General features: G+C 42.3%; 1 protein-coding gene across 1 annotated transcript; it reads left to right on the top strand.

Moving 5' to 3' along the window:
- Positions 1 to 8,665: 8,665 nt before the first annotated feature.
- On the top strand, positions 8,666 to 13,990 carry LOC124615725 (ejaculatory bulb-specific protein 3-like). Its single transcript, XM_047143794.1, has 2 exons — positions 8,666 to 8,891; positions 13,566 to 13,990. Exons 1-2 carry the CDS (start codon positions 8,696 to 8,698, stop codon positions 13,754 to 13,756), a joined length of 387 nt encoding a protein of 128 aa, XP_046999750.1. The 5' UTR covers positions 8,666 to 8,695; the 3' UTR covers positions 13,757 to 13,990.
- Positions 13,991 to 14,628: the final 638 nt, after the last annotated feature.

The raw sequence follows: 14,628 nt of genomic DNA, 5'->3' as shown, positions 1-14,628 counted from the left end.
TAGCTACGAAACCTAGAGATTTTCCTATAACTCTGTTATCTGTAGTAATGCAGCTGCTTCTTTCCCTGGTATGTGCTTTGGATACATTTGTTGGTTGGCTAAATGTTAAACTCGGACAAGCTATGAAATAAGATATGAACTTTTCAATTCTACAAATGAAGTAGATAAAGTAAGACTCACGAAAGACATTGTAGTAAAGGTTACACGAGATAAAAAAGATTTTTATAAAAATAAAGAATTGCTAACATACCAAATATATAGGGTGTCACATTTATCTTCACTAACTCAAGTAACTTTTTTCCAGAAGTGAAATATAGAATGTAGCAAGCAAATATTGTTTAGGTACCAGAAGAACATTAACCAGCATGATTGTTTTCTTGTAACTTTGTTCATTATGAACACATGAACAGCAGTATTATTTTTTAAAATAGCACTCTTTATTTTTTATTCAGTATTCCATTTCTCTCTTCAAGACATGTTCAGAAACATATGACAGTGTAATCAATCACGTAAACCTGATTCCCTGCATTAGCAGTTGTTTCTTGTTACTGAAATCGCTTTTACCTTCTGAATCTTTTCTGCAATGTCTTTTCTGCATCTTACTTTAACATTCTTTTTTCAGGATTGTAATCATACATATTCGATAGATGGGAAGTATATTTGTACCTTCTCTACGTTGGTGTACATGGCATTCACAGACCAACAGCTGAAGACGTCCTTGTGTTTCCATTTGCCTCGTTTCAGCTACAGCAAATGGATCAACTACGTTACACCGAGTACACGCACTGCGTCCCAGTGCAAAAAAATCAATTTAGTGTTATGTTTTAATAAAGTGATCATGTTTACGTGAATGATACGCTGTTACACGGTTTAGAAAGGTCTTGCCTAGAGTAGTGGATTATCGAATAAGAAATATAGGACATTATTGCTTTTCATATATTCGTCACGAAGTTATAAAAAATACAATCAAGTTGTTTAATGTCCCCCTTGTTGCTCAACAACATGTATAAAAAATTGGAAATTTGTGGTAAGGACTAGGCGACCAAACTGCTGAGGTCATCGGTCCCTAGGCTTACACACTTACTAATCTAACTTTAACTTACGCTAAGGACAACACACAACATGCACATGACAATTTTAGTTTTACTTCTGGACAAAACGTTGTCAAGGTAAATGGTACATCTTGGATAAACATGGAGACCATAAATATACAGCATGGCAAAGAAAGGGAAGCATCCAACTGTAACGTCAGTTTATAGTGGCCACCAGAGTGCATCAGTGTTGTTCGTGTTTAGTGTTGTTACAAGGATTGGTCCTATATAAATGGGGCACGAACAACACCAGATGTTGAGTGATCACTCTGATGTACACGAAAATGCCACGTACTTGTATGAGACAGCGTTGCCAGCACATGTTTGGCCAGCTTGTCGAATCATGTATCCGTGTTTGTGTGACATTCAGGTATGACAGATGCCTGATGTTCGACTGTATTGGAATCTGAAAACAGACATACTCATCCTAAGGTTCCGGTCGATCACGCCTCACCATAGCCCTTTCATGTCTGTGCCTGTCATCTGAGAACAAGTAATGGACCCCCTGCAACACTGAAGCGTGACACGCAAATTTGCATGCCAGTTTCATTGAAAGCAGCATTGTATTTGTCATTAGAGGGTGATACTGGACGAGGTTCCATAGAGAATGTCTTTATGCAAATATACAGAATCCCAGTGACAGTAAATTCTGATCTCTTTGTAGCCTCATTTCCTTTCATTTAACATGGTGCTGGATTCATTAGTTTCTGTATGATTTTGTGTGCATGAGCAGGCACAACGTATTGGATTGAGATGGAGCGGACTGAGAATGCAACAAAAAACGGGTCTTTGTAGTGAGATCACGCCGGTGCCTCGGTGTTGAGTTGGCGGAAACCAAGGCACCATAGCGCACCCAGCGTCTGTTATGTCCGAGGGTTGTCCAGAAAGTAAGTTCCGATAGCGAAATGGAAACCACAGTGAAAACAAGAAACTTTTTATTTGCAACAGTTAGGTACACCTTCCACCTACTTCTCTACATAGTCGCCGCTCCAACTTCAAGTGTTGTCCTAGGGTCGTATCAACTTTACAATCTCCTCGTCATAGAAAGCAGCCGCCTGTGCTTTCGGCCAGTTATCTGCACTGGTCTGCAGCTCGTTATCTGTGGAAAAATTTTGTCTTCATAGTCAGCAGTTCTGGTGAGCAGAGATGAGACTCTTGGGAGCCAATTATGGACTGTATTGTGAGTGATCAAAACTTCTCATCGGAAACGCTGCAGGAGCGTCTTCATTGCCCCTGCAGTGTGCGGCCGAGAATTGGCATGTAGAAGGAACTACTCGACAGTTGTGTTATGTGGGCTGCATGACACAGGCGAAATCTCTAACCAGGCCCTCATATTTGGCGGGAGACGCTATTCCCTACGCATCTTTACGTGCTCACTGTTCACTCAAAACTGAAAAGAGCGACGCGACACAATCGACGGGCATACTAGAGACACTGCCCAACACATCTGTGCAAAGCTTTACCGGATATTCCCAGTGGTTTCCATGGCGCGACCGATCGGAACTTACTTTCTGAACGACTCTCTAATTTACCGCCTCACCTTCCCCAACGGCCGACATGACATTAGCAGCAGCAGTGCGCAACTTTCTTATCTTTTTTTCGGAGGGGCTTTGCAGATAGCATTTTGACGGTTTTAGGAAGAAAACACGCCCTGCATCTCCGCAACCTGCTCTTGGAACTTGGGGTCACCTTTGATGCCAGGCTAGCTGCTGGTCATGAATACGTGCCATTGGGTATTAGTCAGTGGCGTCACGGAGACACCGCTGCAGCGGCCGTTTTGGCGGGATTTCGTTTGTACGAACAGAAAGAGCTTCATTATCGGATTTCTGTGTTTGGCATTTTGCACTATTGGTGGGCAGGCCTGGTTCGGAGGGAAAAGACAGCGTGGCGTTATAATCCGCCAAAATTAACTTTTCGGATAGTCACAGACGAGCACACATCTAGCCTTCTTACGGGGACACGGAGCTGTACGCATCTTGTGCCTGTCAGCCACGTACGTGGAAGGCGAAGATCAGCGCATTTCAGAACACGAGCAAGGAGCAGAGCTGCAGCAGCAGCAAAGTGCACTTGTCTTCATTTGAAAGCCGTCCGCACATGGGCAGCATTTATCGAGGGGTTCGTCAATAACCACTTTCAGCATATGCAGCAGCACGAACATCGTAGGGTATTCTTCGTCCACACTTGCAGAATTCTGTATGAGTACCTATCTCAGATTCAGCCTCGATGTGTGAGCTTCGCAGTTAGTCACCAGGTTTACAGTCAAGCTGTATGATTGCTTTTCTGATCGACTTTAACGTCAACAGAGCGTATCCTCTCGTCCAGTCAAGTAACACTGCTAGTCAGTTAAAGTCACTAATTAGAATTTCGAGAATTTGTTTTGTAAACCATTTCACATTTTTTCATGATTTACGCACGTGATTGATGCTTTTAGTGACTAAACGAATGTGTTCAAACGAATTATTATTTCTGTCAGAGACCTTCGCTTCAGTTTAATATTCTGTGTATAAATCTACACTTTAGGATCTACAGGTAGCGTTACCCAATTGAGTTCTGCATGTTAAATTCATAACGTAGATCTTGAAGGCGTGCTCTGCTCACAGTTAGTTTTCTGGGTTTGGAGTAACTCCCCAGACGCGGGACTTTTGCAACGTTATGTGCCAGCCCACACCTCTAGTCGGAGACTGTCAGCAGCCAGACTAGGGATTTACAGTCCTATTCGTAGGCTGTCTTTAACAGCGCAACAGAGTGGTGTAGAGTCTGGGAAGCATGGACTACTAACAATAGCATTACGTTGTATCACCTCTGAATCCTGGTTCTGCACAATCCAAGGTGACCAATGTTGGTGAATCTGCTGGCGACCTGAGGAGAAATCTCATTCTCTCAATTTTTTTAAAGAGGCACAGCGTTGTTACTCCAGGCGACGTCACCCCAATGCCAGTACCTAGTATAACAATGGCCAGTGCGACAGCTGTGGCTCAGCTTGCCTCAGGATACGACGGCTTTATCACATCTTCCCCCTCAATGGATGCATCCAGGCCAGTGGAAGTGCAATGTCGTACTGATAAGTGGGCTCAACTTTGTAAATTTGGCTGAAAAAATATCGCTTACACTCGCAACATGTGAAGTTTCGTTTCCTCATCCCCTTATGGGAGCTTCATCTTTTCGTCAGGCAGTATAAATTCATTAGTACCTACGTTTAGAACAGTCCTATATAAATGCGAAATGTGGACAGTGGCGAAGACAAGAATCCTTTTTATTATTGTATAAAAGGAGACAGTTGAAGATAAGGAGTAGCAAATGAAGAACACAACGAAATGAAGATAAATAATGACGTTGCACGTACACCCTAAGGTGAAAAACGCTGCACCACGAAGGAATTATTCGAATGCGACGGAAATCGGTAGATTTCACGTACGCGTACTGACAAATAAATGATTAAATTTCAGAAAAATTGTATGATTTATTCAAGTGAAAGACCTTCGCAAACTGAGCGCAAACTGAGCAAGTCAATAACGCACTGGTCCATCTCTGGCCTTATACAAGCAGCTACTCGGCTTGGCATGAGTGACAGAGTTGTGGGGCGTCCTCCTTAGGCACAGAAATTCTAATTGGCGTCTTAGATCGTCAAAATCCCTAGCTAGTTGGACGTCCCTACCCATAATGATATAAACGTTCTCTGCTGGGGGAGATCCGCCTGCCCCATTGGCCAAGGTAGGGTTTGGCAGGTACAAAGATAAGTGCGCGAAACTCTCGCCGTGTGCGGGCGCCCATTGTCTTTGCTGAAATGCAAGACCAGGATGGCTTGCCACGAAGAGCAACAAAACGGGGCAGAGAATATCGTCGATGTACTGCTATGCAGTAGGGGTGTCGCGGAAGCCAACCAAAAGTGCCCTGCTACGAAATGAAATGGCACCTCAGACCACCACTCCTGGTGTTTGGCCGCATGGCGGGCGATAGCCACTTTTTATCCCACCGCTGTCTGTGGCGCCCCGAGATATTTCTGGTGATCGGGGCTCAGTTCGAAGCAGGACTCGTCACTGAAGACAATTCTACTCCAGTCAATGAGATTCCAGGCACCGATGGCCAGCGAAGACGTGTCTGGAGAAGCCCTGGCCAGCAGTGAAATACCAAGCTGTCAGCTGTCATACAGCCCGACAACCAGGAGAGGATGCCATTTCATTTCATAGAAAGCCCCTTTGAATGGCATCCTCGGCACCCTTTCAGCACAGTGGTACGTCGACGATATTCTACGCCCCGCTTTGTTGCTCTTCACGACATGCCATCCTGCGCATATGTTTCAGCAAAATAATGTCCGCTGGAGACGGCGAGAGTTTCTAACGCTAGTCTTCATGCTTGTCGAACCCTGCCTTGTCTAGAAAGGTCGGCAGATCTCTCCCCAATCGGGAACGTTTGAAATACTATGGGCAGCGTCTTCCAAACAACTCGGATTTTGACGATTCTACACACCAGTTGGACAAATGACAAAGTTTGGCACAATATCCCCTAAGATGACATCCAATATCTCTATTACTCAATGCCAAGCCGAATAACTGCTTACATAAGGGTCAGAGGTGGACTTAATACGTGGTGCTCTTTCTCTTGAATAAATGATCCATTTCTTCTGAAATTGTGATCATTTGTTTGTCTGCTTTCTACTTTTTTTTCCTTGAGTATATTTGGAGTGTATTATAACACGAGTCAAGAACAGTTTTATGGTGAAAGACCTGTATCAACAGAAATGATCCAAAGCTCTAGGAAATACATCACATTCGTAAAGCAGGTATGAAATAGAGAGTCCTACACCAGGTTAAAATTTTGAGTCAAAGAACGGTCCTTGGATAGCATGGTTTGTACCACACTAAATACCTAGCTTTACAATTACGAACCACTTAAATTGAAAGGAACACATAGAAAACGTTGGGGGGAAGGCTAACCAAAGACTGCGTTTTATTTACAGGACACTTAGAAAATGTAACAGACCTACAAAGGAGACTGCCTATGCTACCCTTGTCCGTCCTCTTTTAGAATACTGCTGCGCGGTGTGAGATTCTTACCAGGTAGGACTGACAGAGTATATCGAAAAAGTTCAAAGAAAGGCAGCACGTTTTGTACTATCGCGAAATATGGGAGAGAGTGTGACAGAAATGATACAGGATATGGGCTGGAAATCATTAAAAGAAAGGCGATTTTCGTTGCGACGGAAGCTTCTCACGAGAATCCAATCATCAACTTTCTCCTCCGAATGAAAAAATATTTACTGACACCGACCTACATAGGGAGTAACGATCACCACGACAAAATAAGGGAAATCAGAGCTCATACAAAAAGATATAGGTGTTCACTCTTTCCGCGCGCTATACGAGATTGGAATAATAGAGAATTGTGAAGGTGGTTCGAAGAACCCTCTGTCAGGCACTTGAATGTGATTTGCAGAGTATCCATGTAGATGTAGATGGAGACTGCCCACAAAAAGTAAGTACCCTTTGTAGAGTAGCAGAACCGTAACTTCAGCCTGTTGTATATAAAAAAGCATTTCTGTTGCATAGTTAATGCGACACAAAAACATTAGATAACTAAATATTACAAGTACTAAATAAAAATGAAACTTTGAAACACTACTACATTTTTCCAGGGGCCACTGTATAAGTATAGAATAAAGGGGAATAAGCATTCACCATAAGGTGACAGTTATTATTGTCCAACAGTAAACTGGAGAGGCATGTCAACAGATAGGGTTCAATGGTTCAAATGGCTCTGAGCACTATGGGACTTAACTTCTGAGGTTATCAGTCCCCTAGCACTTAGAACTACTTAAACCTAACCAACGTAAGGACATCGCACACATCTATGCCCGAGGCAGGATTCGAACCTGCGACAGTAGCGCAGTACAGTTCCAGACTGTAGCGCCTAGAACCGCTCGGCCACTCCGGCTGGCGACAAATAGGGCACGCTTATTTAGGACACGTAGGAGAACATTAAGTTGTTCATACAATGAAGGCTTTCACGATTGGATGTTTCAGCTGCCGAGAATTCTTCCGGGATGTATGGCCGTGGTCCTTGAAACTCTTCTATCCCTGACGTTTTGGACATCTTCGGAGGTGCTCCTGGTTGTCTGACTGACGAGTCGGTTGTCGAATAACGGCCTAAATACCGTGGAAAGTGGGGGTGGTCTGGATTTCACGTGATACCAGAGATAAACCTTGTCCAAAATAAAATATAACTATCGATCATAGTACGTCGAAGATAAGAAGTTTCCATCCATTCTGTAGCGCCACTGTCCATATGTCGCTGAGTTTCATGGCTTCTTCTTTTCTGTTAAAATTATCCCCATGTTTATATTTTCCGATGGCTTCTCTATATAGCGGTGGATAATTTTTCGTCGTAGTACATAAAACTTCAGTTACCGAAAATTTCACTACGTGATTACCCGACTGAAGAGCATGTTCCACCATGGCTGACTTGTCTGTTTTCCCTAGTCGGCAAAGACTTTTATGTTCCTTCAACCGCGTATTCACACTTGTCTTTGTAGTTCCAATGCAGACCCTATCACATGTACACGGAATCTTGTATACACCATTTGCAGAACATGCTCTTCAGTCGGGTGATCACGTAGTGAAATTTTCGGAAACATGCTCTTCAGTCGGGTGATCAAGTAGTGAAATTTTCGGAATCTGAAGTTTTATGTACTATCACGAACTATTATCAAAAAAATGGTTCAAATGGCTCTCAGCACTATGGGACTTAACATCTGAGGTCATCAGTCCCCTAGACTTAGAACTACTTAAACCTAACTAACCTAAGGACATCACACATATCCATGCCCGAGGCAGGATTCGAGCCTGCGACCGTCGCAGCAGCGCGGTTCCTAACTGAACTATTATCCATCGAAATATATAAACATGGGGATAATTTTAACAGAAAAGAAGAAGCCAACTCAGAGATATATGGATAGTGGCGCTACAGAATCGATAGGAAGTTTTTATCTTTGACGTATTATGATCGCTGGTTAAAATATCTTTGACAAGGGTTATCTCTGGTATCACTTGAAATGCAGATCAGAGATATATGGACAGTGGCGCTACAGAATCGATAGGAAGTTTTTATCTTTGATGTATTATGATCGCTGGTTAAAATATCTTTGACAAGGGTTATCTCTGGTATCACGTGAAATCCAGACCACGCCCACTTTCCACGCTATTTAGGCCACTCTTCGACGTCCGACTCGTCGATCGGCAAGACTCAGCACAGTCAGGAGCACCTCCGAAGGCGTCCAACGTAGCCTTGGACGAAATGTCAGGGATAAAAGAGTTCCATGGACCACGGCCATAGAACCCGGAAGAATTCTCGGCTTTAAGTTGTTCAGCTTTTTGAACGAAATACGGGCGATCCCATAGCGTATAGGAAATTTCCAGGTTTGTTTCCTCCGATAGGAAGAAGCAGGTCGGTGTTGGCGACTGTGGGAAACGACGAGGAGCAGTGAACGTACGTTGCCTCCCTAGACAGGCTAGATGCGCGTGACGTGGTGGGGGTAAGTGTGTATATAAGGGCGGCGACCGGCAGTACGGGGACTCTCGCACGGCAGCCAGCAACCTCTCACTGCGGACATGAAGGCCAGCCTGGTGCTCGTCGCGGCGCTAGCCGTGGTCGCCGTCGCCGCCGCCGAGGAGAAGTACACCACCAAGTACGACAACGTCGACCTGGACGAGATCCTGGGCAACGAGCGCCTCTTCAACAAGTACGCGCAGTGCCTGCTGGAGGAGGGCGACTCCAACTGCACCGCTGACGGCAAGGAGCTCAAGAGTAAGTGTCGCACCGCGCGCGCCACTGCATGCTGTAATACAGGGTGTCCCAGGAGGAACAGTCAGTACTCAGGTACAAGACAGGCATGACCAATCGAAGCAAAAAAGTCTAGTAAACATGGGGTCCAAATTGCGTACCTTAGGAGGTATGAACACTTGTTCGGCCTCGCTACTGTGGAACGCATCTCTTATATCGAAAAAAATGATTCAAATGGTTCTGAGCACTATGGGACTCAACTGCTGAGGTCATTAGTCCCCTAGAACTTAGAACTAGTTAAACCTAACTAACCTAAGGACATCACAAACATCCATGCCCGAGGCAGGATTCGAACCTGCGACCGTAGCGGTCTTGCGGTTCCAGACTGCAGCGCCTTTAACCGCACGGCCACTTCGGCCGGCTTCTCCTCTATCGAACAAGTGCTCGTAGCTGTTAAGGTATGAATTTTGGAGCCCAAGTTTAGCAGAAAATTTTTTCTTGTTTTGGTCCGTACTACCTCCTCGCAAAATATGGAAACCAAAAAAACCTGCAGTAGAAGAGATTTGTTTTATACTACTGACGATGAAGACTTAAGTGCCATAGCTCTTAATGTATGCATTTTAGAGTCAATGTTTACTAGAATTTTTTTGCTTCGAATGATCGTTCCTTCAGGCTGACCATTTTTCTTGGGACGCTCTGTATACTGGCATTCTCCATCCAGTGAAATTTCCAGTTATTGTTTACATTTCTCTTCTGATCCCCGAAAAAAAGCAGTCCGTCACCCACACATGTCCGTCATTGCTAGAGCGCTTTGTATTTACAGGATATATAAACGACACGAGAAATGTCATACTATCTACAGCATTCCCGATATAGTAATAATCGCTAAGGTTGTGAAACTTTGAACCGAAAAGTGTCACTAAAGATTCGAAATACTGTTATAGCACATTTTTATGCTTTCTTTCACCAAAAGTCTAAATCATTGACCGAAAATGACAAGGGTTTTTGTCAAAACTTTGAGAATATTTTGCATCTACACCATCGCAACTCCTCACAGTCACCAAATCTCTTTCTGTTCACGGACCGTTCACGAGGTTACTCGTTACAGGTTGAAACAGTCAGCGAGAACCAATTTTACACGAAAGTGCAATTTTCATTTCTTTTGATTAGCAGTCATATTGAATTTCTTATTTGCACAGCTTTTCTAACGGTGAAGTGTGCAGTATAATGTCCAGAGGAACGTTGACAGCACAAATGGTGAATCAGCCTGCAATAAACTCTGTTTTGTGGGTGTATGGAGGAGGGGGGGGGGGGAGCGAAGGGGGGGGGGCATGTGTGGGAGTATTATTTGAGGTTCATGTTGTAATAGTTTTGATTTTAAGATTAACATATTGTTTTATAGTTATTTCATCAATTTTTTGGAATAAACATGATACATTCGAAATTCTTCATATATTTTATGTTAATGTGTTTCCTTTTAATATTTAATTTGCTTCTGATTTCAGTTCGACCTAAATATTTGCATCGCGCTCCGTTAATGTGGATGTATACTTTCACCATAGCTGTCGTAGACTACAGCTAGTTACTAGCCTCTTACTAAGGATGGACAATTCATAAAACTTCTTCTCCGTCTCTACTGGCGCCGTTAGCGATGAAAAATTGAATCACTGTTAAGCAGTAAGCGCCTGGCTGCAGATGAATGCGCCTAAATCATTATTCTTTAGCCGAAGTTACTGCCCCTTCAGCCTTGCCGATTACTGTTAATAGAAGTTTCCAAGTTTCTAAAAATAATGACATTTCAGAGGAATGTTTCCAAAACTTACTCGATTAATTTTTGTAACACCTGTCTTCAGCCTCACCATTGCCTTAAACATTTAACTTACGTTGGCAAATATAATACAGAAATAGATCTAACCCAATTTCTATTTAGTACCGCGTTATTTTCGTTATGGCACTCTACTCTGCGACACTGGATTCCAGAAGTCTTTCTCCCGTGTTCCAATGCATTACTCGAGGACGTACTCACCGCTAAAGTGAAGTGTCACACATTGAATCGTATCCCTAATTAGAAAGTCTGATCTCGTTACAATTCCCTTCTACTGGCCCTTATGCAGTTGATTGATATCAGCTCTGCAATTATCGAAAGGTGTCACTTGCGAAAACTTTCAAATCAGCGATATACCAGAGGAATTTCCTTGCATTCACTGTAACAAAACTCTCAAATCCAATAGCGTCACATCAGGTCATCTTCAATTGGTTAATGAGCCATTTGCAAGTAACTGCTATGATAACTAGTTTTCAGACGAAACAAGTTCCTGTAACTTGTTTTCGCGTACCCTGATTTCAAGATACCTTTCTGAAATATTAATTGTATGTTGGAACCGCAAGAAAATAATCTCGTACCAGAATATTATAAACAACTCTATAAATCAAAATCTCAAAGCAGACTCTTCTCTTTTTTTCTTCCCTTACACGACATTAAGATATATCATATCGTCAACACGAAGGTCACTGCAAACAGAGCACAGTTGAATAAGAAAGCGAGAAGGAATTAGTAGCAGTCTTGCAGAAGCAACCGGTTGGTGAATTACGGATCTATAAATTTAAACCATCGAAAATTTTCAGCAGGGTTGCGAAACAATTTTTCAGCCTCTCCTTCCCCCCATCCCCTCACTCTTCACCCCTCCCCCCCACCACATCTGACTTTACGCTCACAGCAGAGCGATTGCAGAGACGTTGTCATATGACCATTAACGTTCGAAAAGATCTCTTACTTCTGATGTTTTAAGACGTCGCACAGCTACTTCGCAAGATTCAGGTTCACTTAAGATTTGTAAAGAGATTTGCGAGAGATTTAAAAGAAGAAGTTCATCTCTAATGTTCCAGGTAAATGAATTCGAAGAGCTGTAATAGTACAGATACCTTCTCTGCATATTCAAAGACTTCGAGGAACGCGAAAAGTAGAACAGTTACTGAACGGAAGAAAAGCGACAGAAGCCAAGGAAAGAAATCTGAGCTTCAGGTCAGCACAAAAGGCATCTGGCACGACAGCAAAGTTGCGTCTAATAGCGCTAGACCAGGGATCCCCAAACTATTTTGGACAAGTGACCCCTTTTCGAAAATGAAAGGTTACCTCAGACCCCCATTACCAAATTACCTACTTTTAAGATCAACCCCCTTATTCATAATGGTCCGCTAACTTAAAACAGCTCCCACAGAGTGTTATTTTTCATTCTGACTTAGGTCAATAGAAGAAGACAGAGTGAGAATTAGCAATGCTTTAAGTTAGCAGACTATTATGAATAAGGGGGCCTATCTTTAGTTTTTTCCTATTGATACAAAATACCTAGGTACTATGGTACCAATTGGAAAACTTAGCACTTGGTTAAGTGAGTAAAGTTGACTTCATTTTCTCATCAAAATTAAATAAAATAAAAAACGTACGCTCGAACTCATTATCTTACACAAACTTGTCCACACAGACTTGCCGAGTTTTTCATCTTGTACGAACTTGAGACTTTACCTTACTACAACAATGCTATTCCCTACACAAATATTAATTATTCTTAGTACACGTAACACAACATAAACAATACAGTACCTACCTATCTTGAAAGTTTTAAATAAGAACTTGTGTTAATTTAATAGGGGTCGATTTTTAGATCTCGTCGACCCACAAAATCAGTTTTCGTTTATGGCGACCCCTAGGAAACCGATATCGACCCCAAGGGGTCGATACGACCACTTTGGGAATCCCTGCGCTAGACGAATAATGATACAGAAAAAATCCAATTATGTTTGAGTATTTCTACAAAGGTACTTCTGTTCAGTTATACAAACTGTCAGTTAATACCCGCTACATTGGGAAACGCAATGAAAAGAAACAGATGTTGGTGTTTTAAATTATATAACCTTGTAACACCATACCATTTCTAATTCCATTTATCAAAGTGTTTTCGTTGTATTCATACTGTCTGTCGCCCTCTAATGAGCACGTCGAATAGCCGGACACCGAACTATTGGAGAGAGTAAAATAGGAGATTACGTAGGGTTTAACGACAAGTTGACGATTAGATATGGTGCACAAACAGAATTAGAATATGGATGAGAAAGAATCATCGCGATATTCGCCTAAACCTATTAATGGAAACCAGAGGAAATCTAACTCTTGGCTGGGTGGGTGGGGATTTTAACTTCACCCTTTCCTAAGAACCGTCCAATGCCTTTACCACTGCACAGACTAGATCAGTGCGGAATTTTAGGACTGACAATAAATCCTAGATAAAAGATCTCAAAATTCCCCACATGACATCCTACATAATCTCATGGTTAAGATAACAGTTTACAATAATTTAGGGGACAGTTTTATTTGTTGCTGTTAGTATTACATAATTCAAAATTCTTAAGCCAGTGTAACAATGTATGTGCGATGTAAAATATGTGTAATTTCAATCTCTACTCAAGCAGCAACTGATACAGTCTATTAGGCACAAATCCATGTCTAGCTCGACTTTTAATGTTGACTGAAGGTAGCCATTCGTTCATTGTGGTAGTAAGAATTGAGATAGGTTATCGACGGCAAGAGCGTTAAGCTAACAGAATAATTTGTTTGAACTGGAAAGAAATAAATATTTTGTGGTTCTCTCCGATCAGCCAGACCGTCTATTCTCATAAAACATGCATTTCTGTTTATTCCAGAAGCCATCCCCGACGCACTGAGTAACGAGTGTGCCAAGTGCAACGAGAAGCAGAAGTCCGGCACGAAGAAAGTACTGAAGCACCTCATCAACCACAAGAAAGACACCTGGGAACAGCTGAAGGCCAAGTACGACCCCGAGGGAACGTACAGCAAGAAGTACGAGGAGCGCGAGAAGGAGCTCCATGAGTGAACGCTGTGTTCTAGTGTCTACGTAACACATCTGCTTCCAATGCATCTGGGGTTTCGTACCTGGATCCCTTCATTTCCGACGTAATCAAGAATATCATCAGCAGCTGGCAGCATGAATTTCACTTTTGTTGTAAACTGATTGTGACAAGACGTACGTATAAGATTTTTGAAATGTTACCTCGAAATATTGGCATCTGCATATTTGAGCATAATAAATTAATACAAATGAAGGCAAGATGTAAGTTTTGAATTTATACAGAAAATACTGCTAATTCCCGTATTCCGTAACCAGTATATTGCTTGGAGGTATTTAGTACTTTCACCTGTCAACCATTTCTTTGTTGATATACCATTCAATATTACGAGAGAGGTGAATTCATTCCTTACGCCAGAACCACAAAAAATATTCATAGTTGTCATAATGGAGAAAAAAATGAATAAATATTTCTGACTCCCAAACATAAGAAATAAATCTATAGATATTATAAGAATGGAACTGTGTATGTGTGTGTGTGTGTGTGTGTGTGTGTTCCACATCTCGTCTTCCTAAACCACTGGAGCAGTTTCAACTAAACTTTCTACACAAGTACCTTACTCTCAGGCAACAATTGCTGTAGGGTAGAACCACCGACCTAACACAGTTCAGAAGATGTCATAAATACGCGTTAAAAACTTCCGCATCATGCACAACGTTTAAGTGTATTACTTCTGTTCTACTGACTGTATTGGCAATAAGTTTCGCAGACAGTGTCCAAATAAGCCGCTAAGTGCACATAAAGAAAGTGTATTATTGTATCACACATAGCTCAGGTGACATGAAGTCATAGACACCGAAAAGTGTGAAACACTGCCGTATTGTGCCTGGAGTTGAAA

This window comes from Schistocerca americana, chromosome 5 (assembly GCF_021461395.2).
Source record: "Schistocerca americana isolate TAMUIC-IGC-003095 chromosome 5, iqSchAmer2.1, whole genome shotgun sequence".
In the NCBI taxonomy this organism is placed as follows: domain Eukaryota; kingdom Metazoa; phylum Arthropoda; class Insecta; order Orthoptera; family Acrididae; genus Schistocerca; species Schistocerca americana.
This window is presented reverse-complemented; position numbering and strand designations above follow the sequence as displayed.

Excerpts from the sequence above, each read along its gene's own strand:
- LOC124615725 (XM_047143794.1), top strand. The coding sequence starts at position 8,696 with ATGAAGGCCAGCCTGGTGCTCGTCGCGGCGCTAGCCGTGGTCGCCGTC. Across the intron at positions 8,892-13,565 it reads TGACGGCAAGGAGCTCAAGA|AAGCCATCCCCGACGCACTG; the intron begins GTAAGTGTCGCA and ends TGTTTATTCCAG.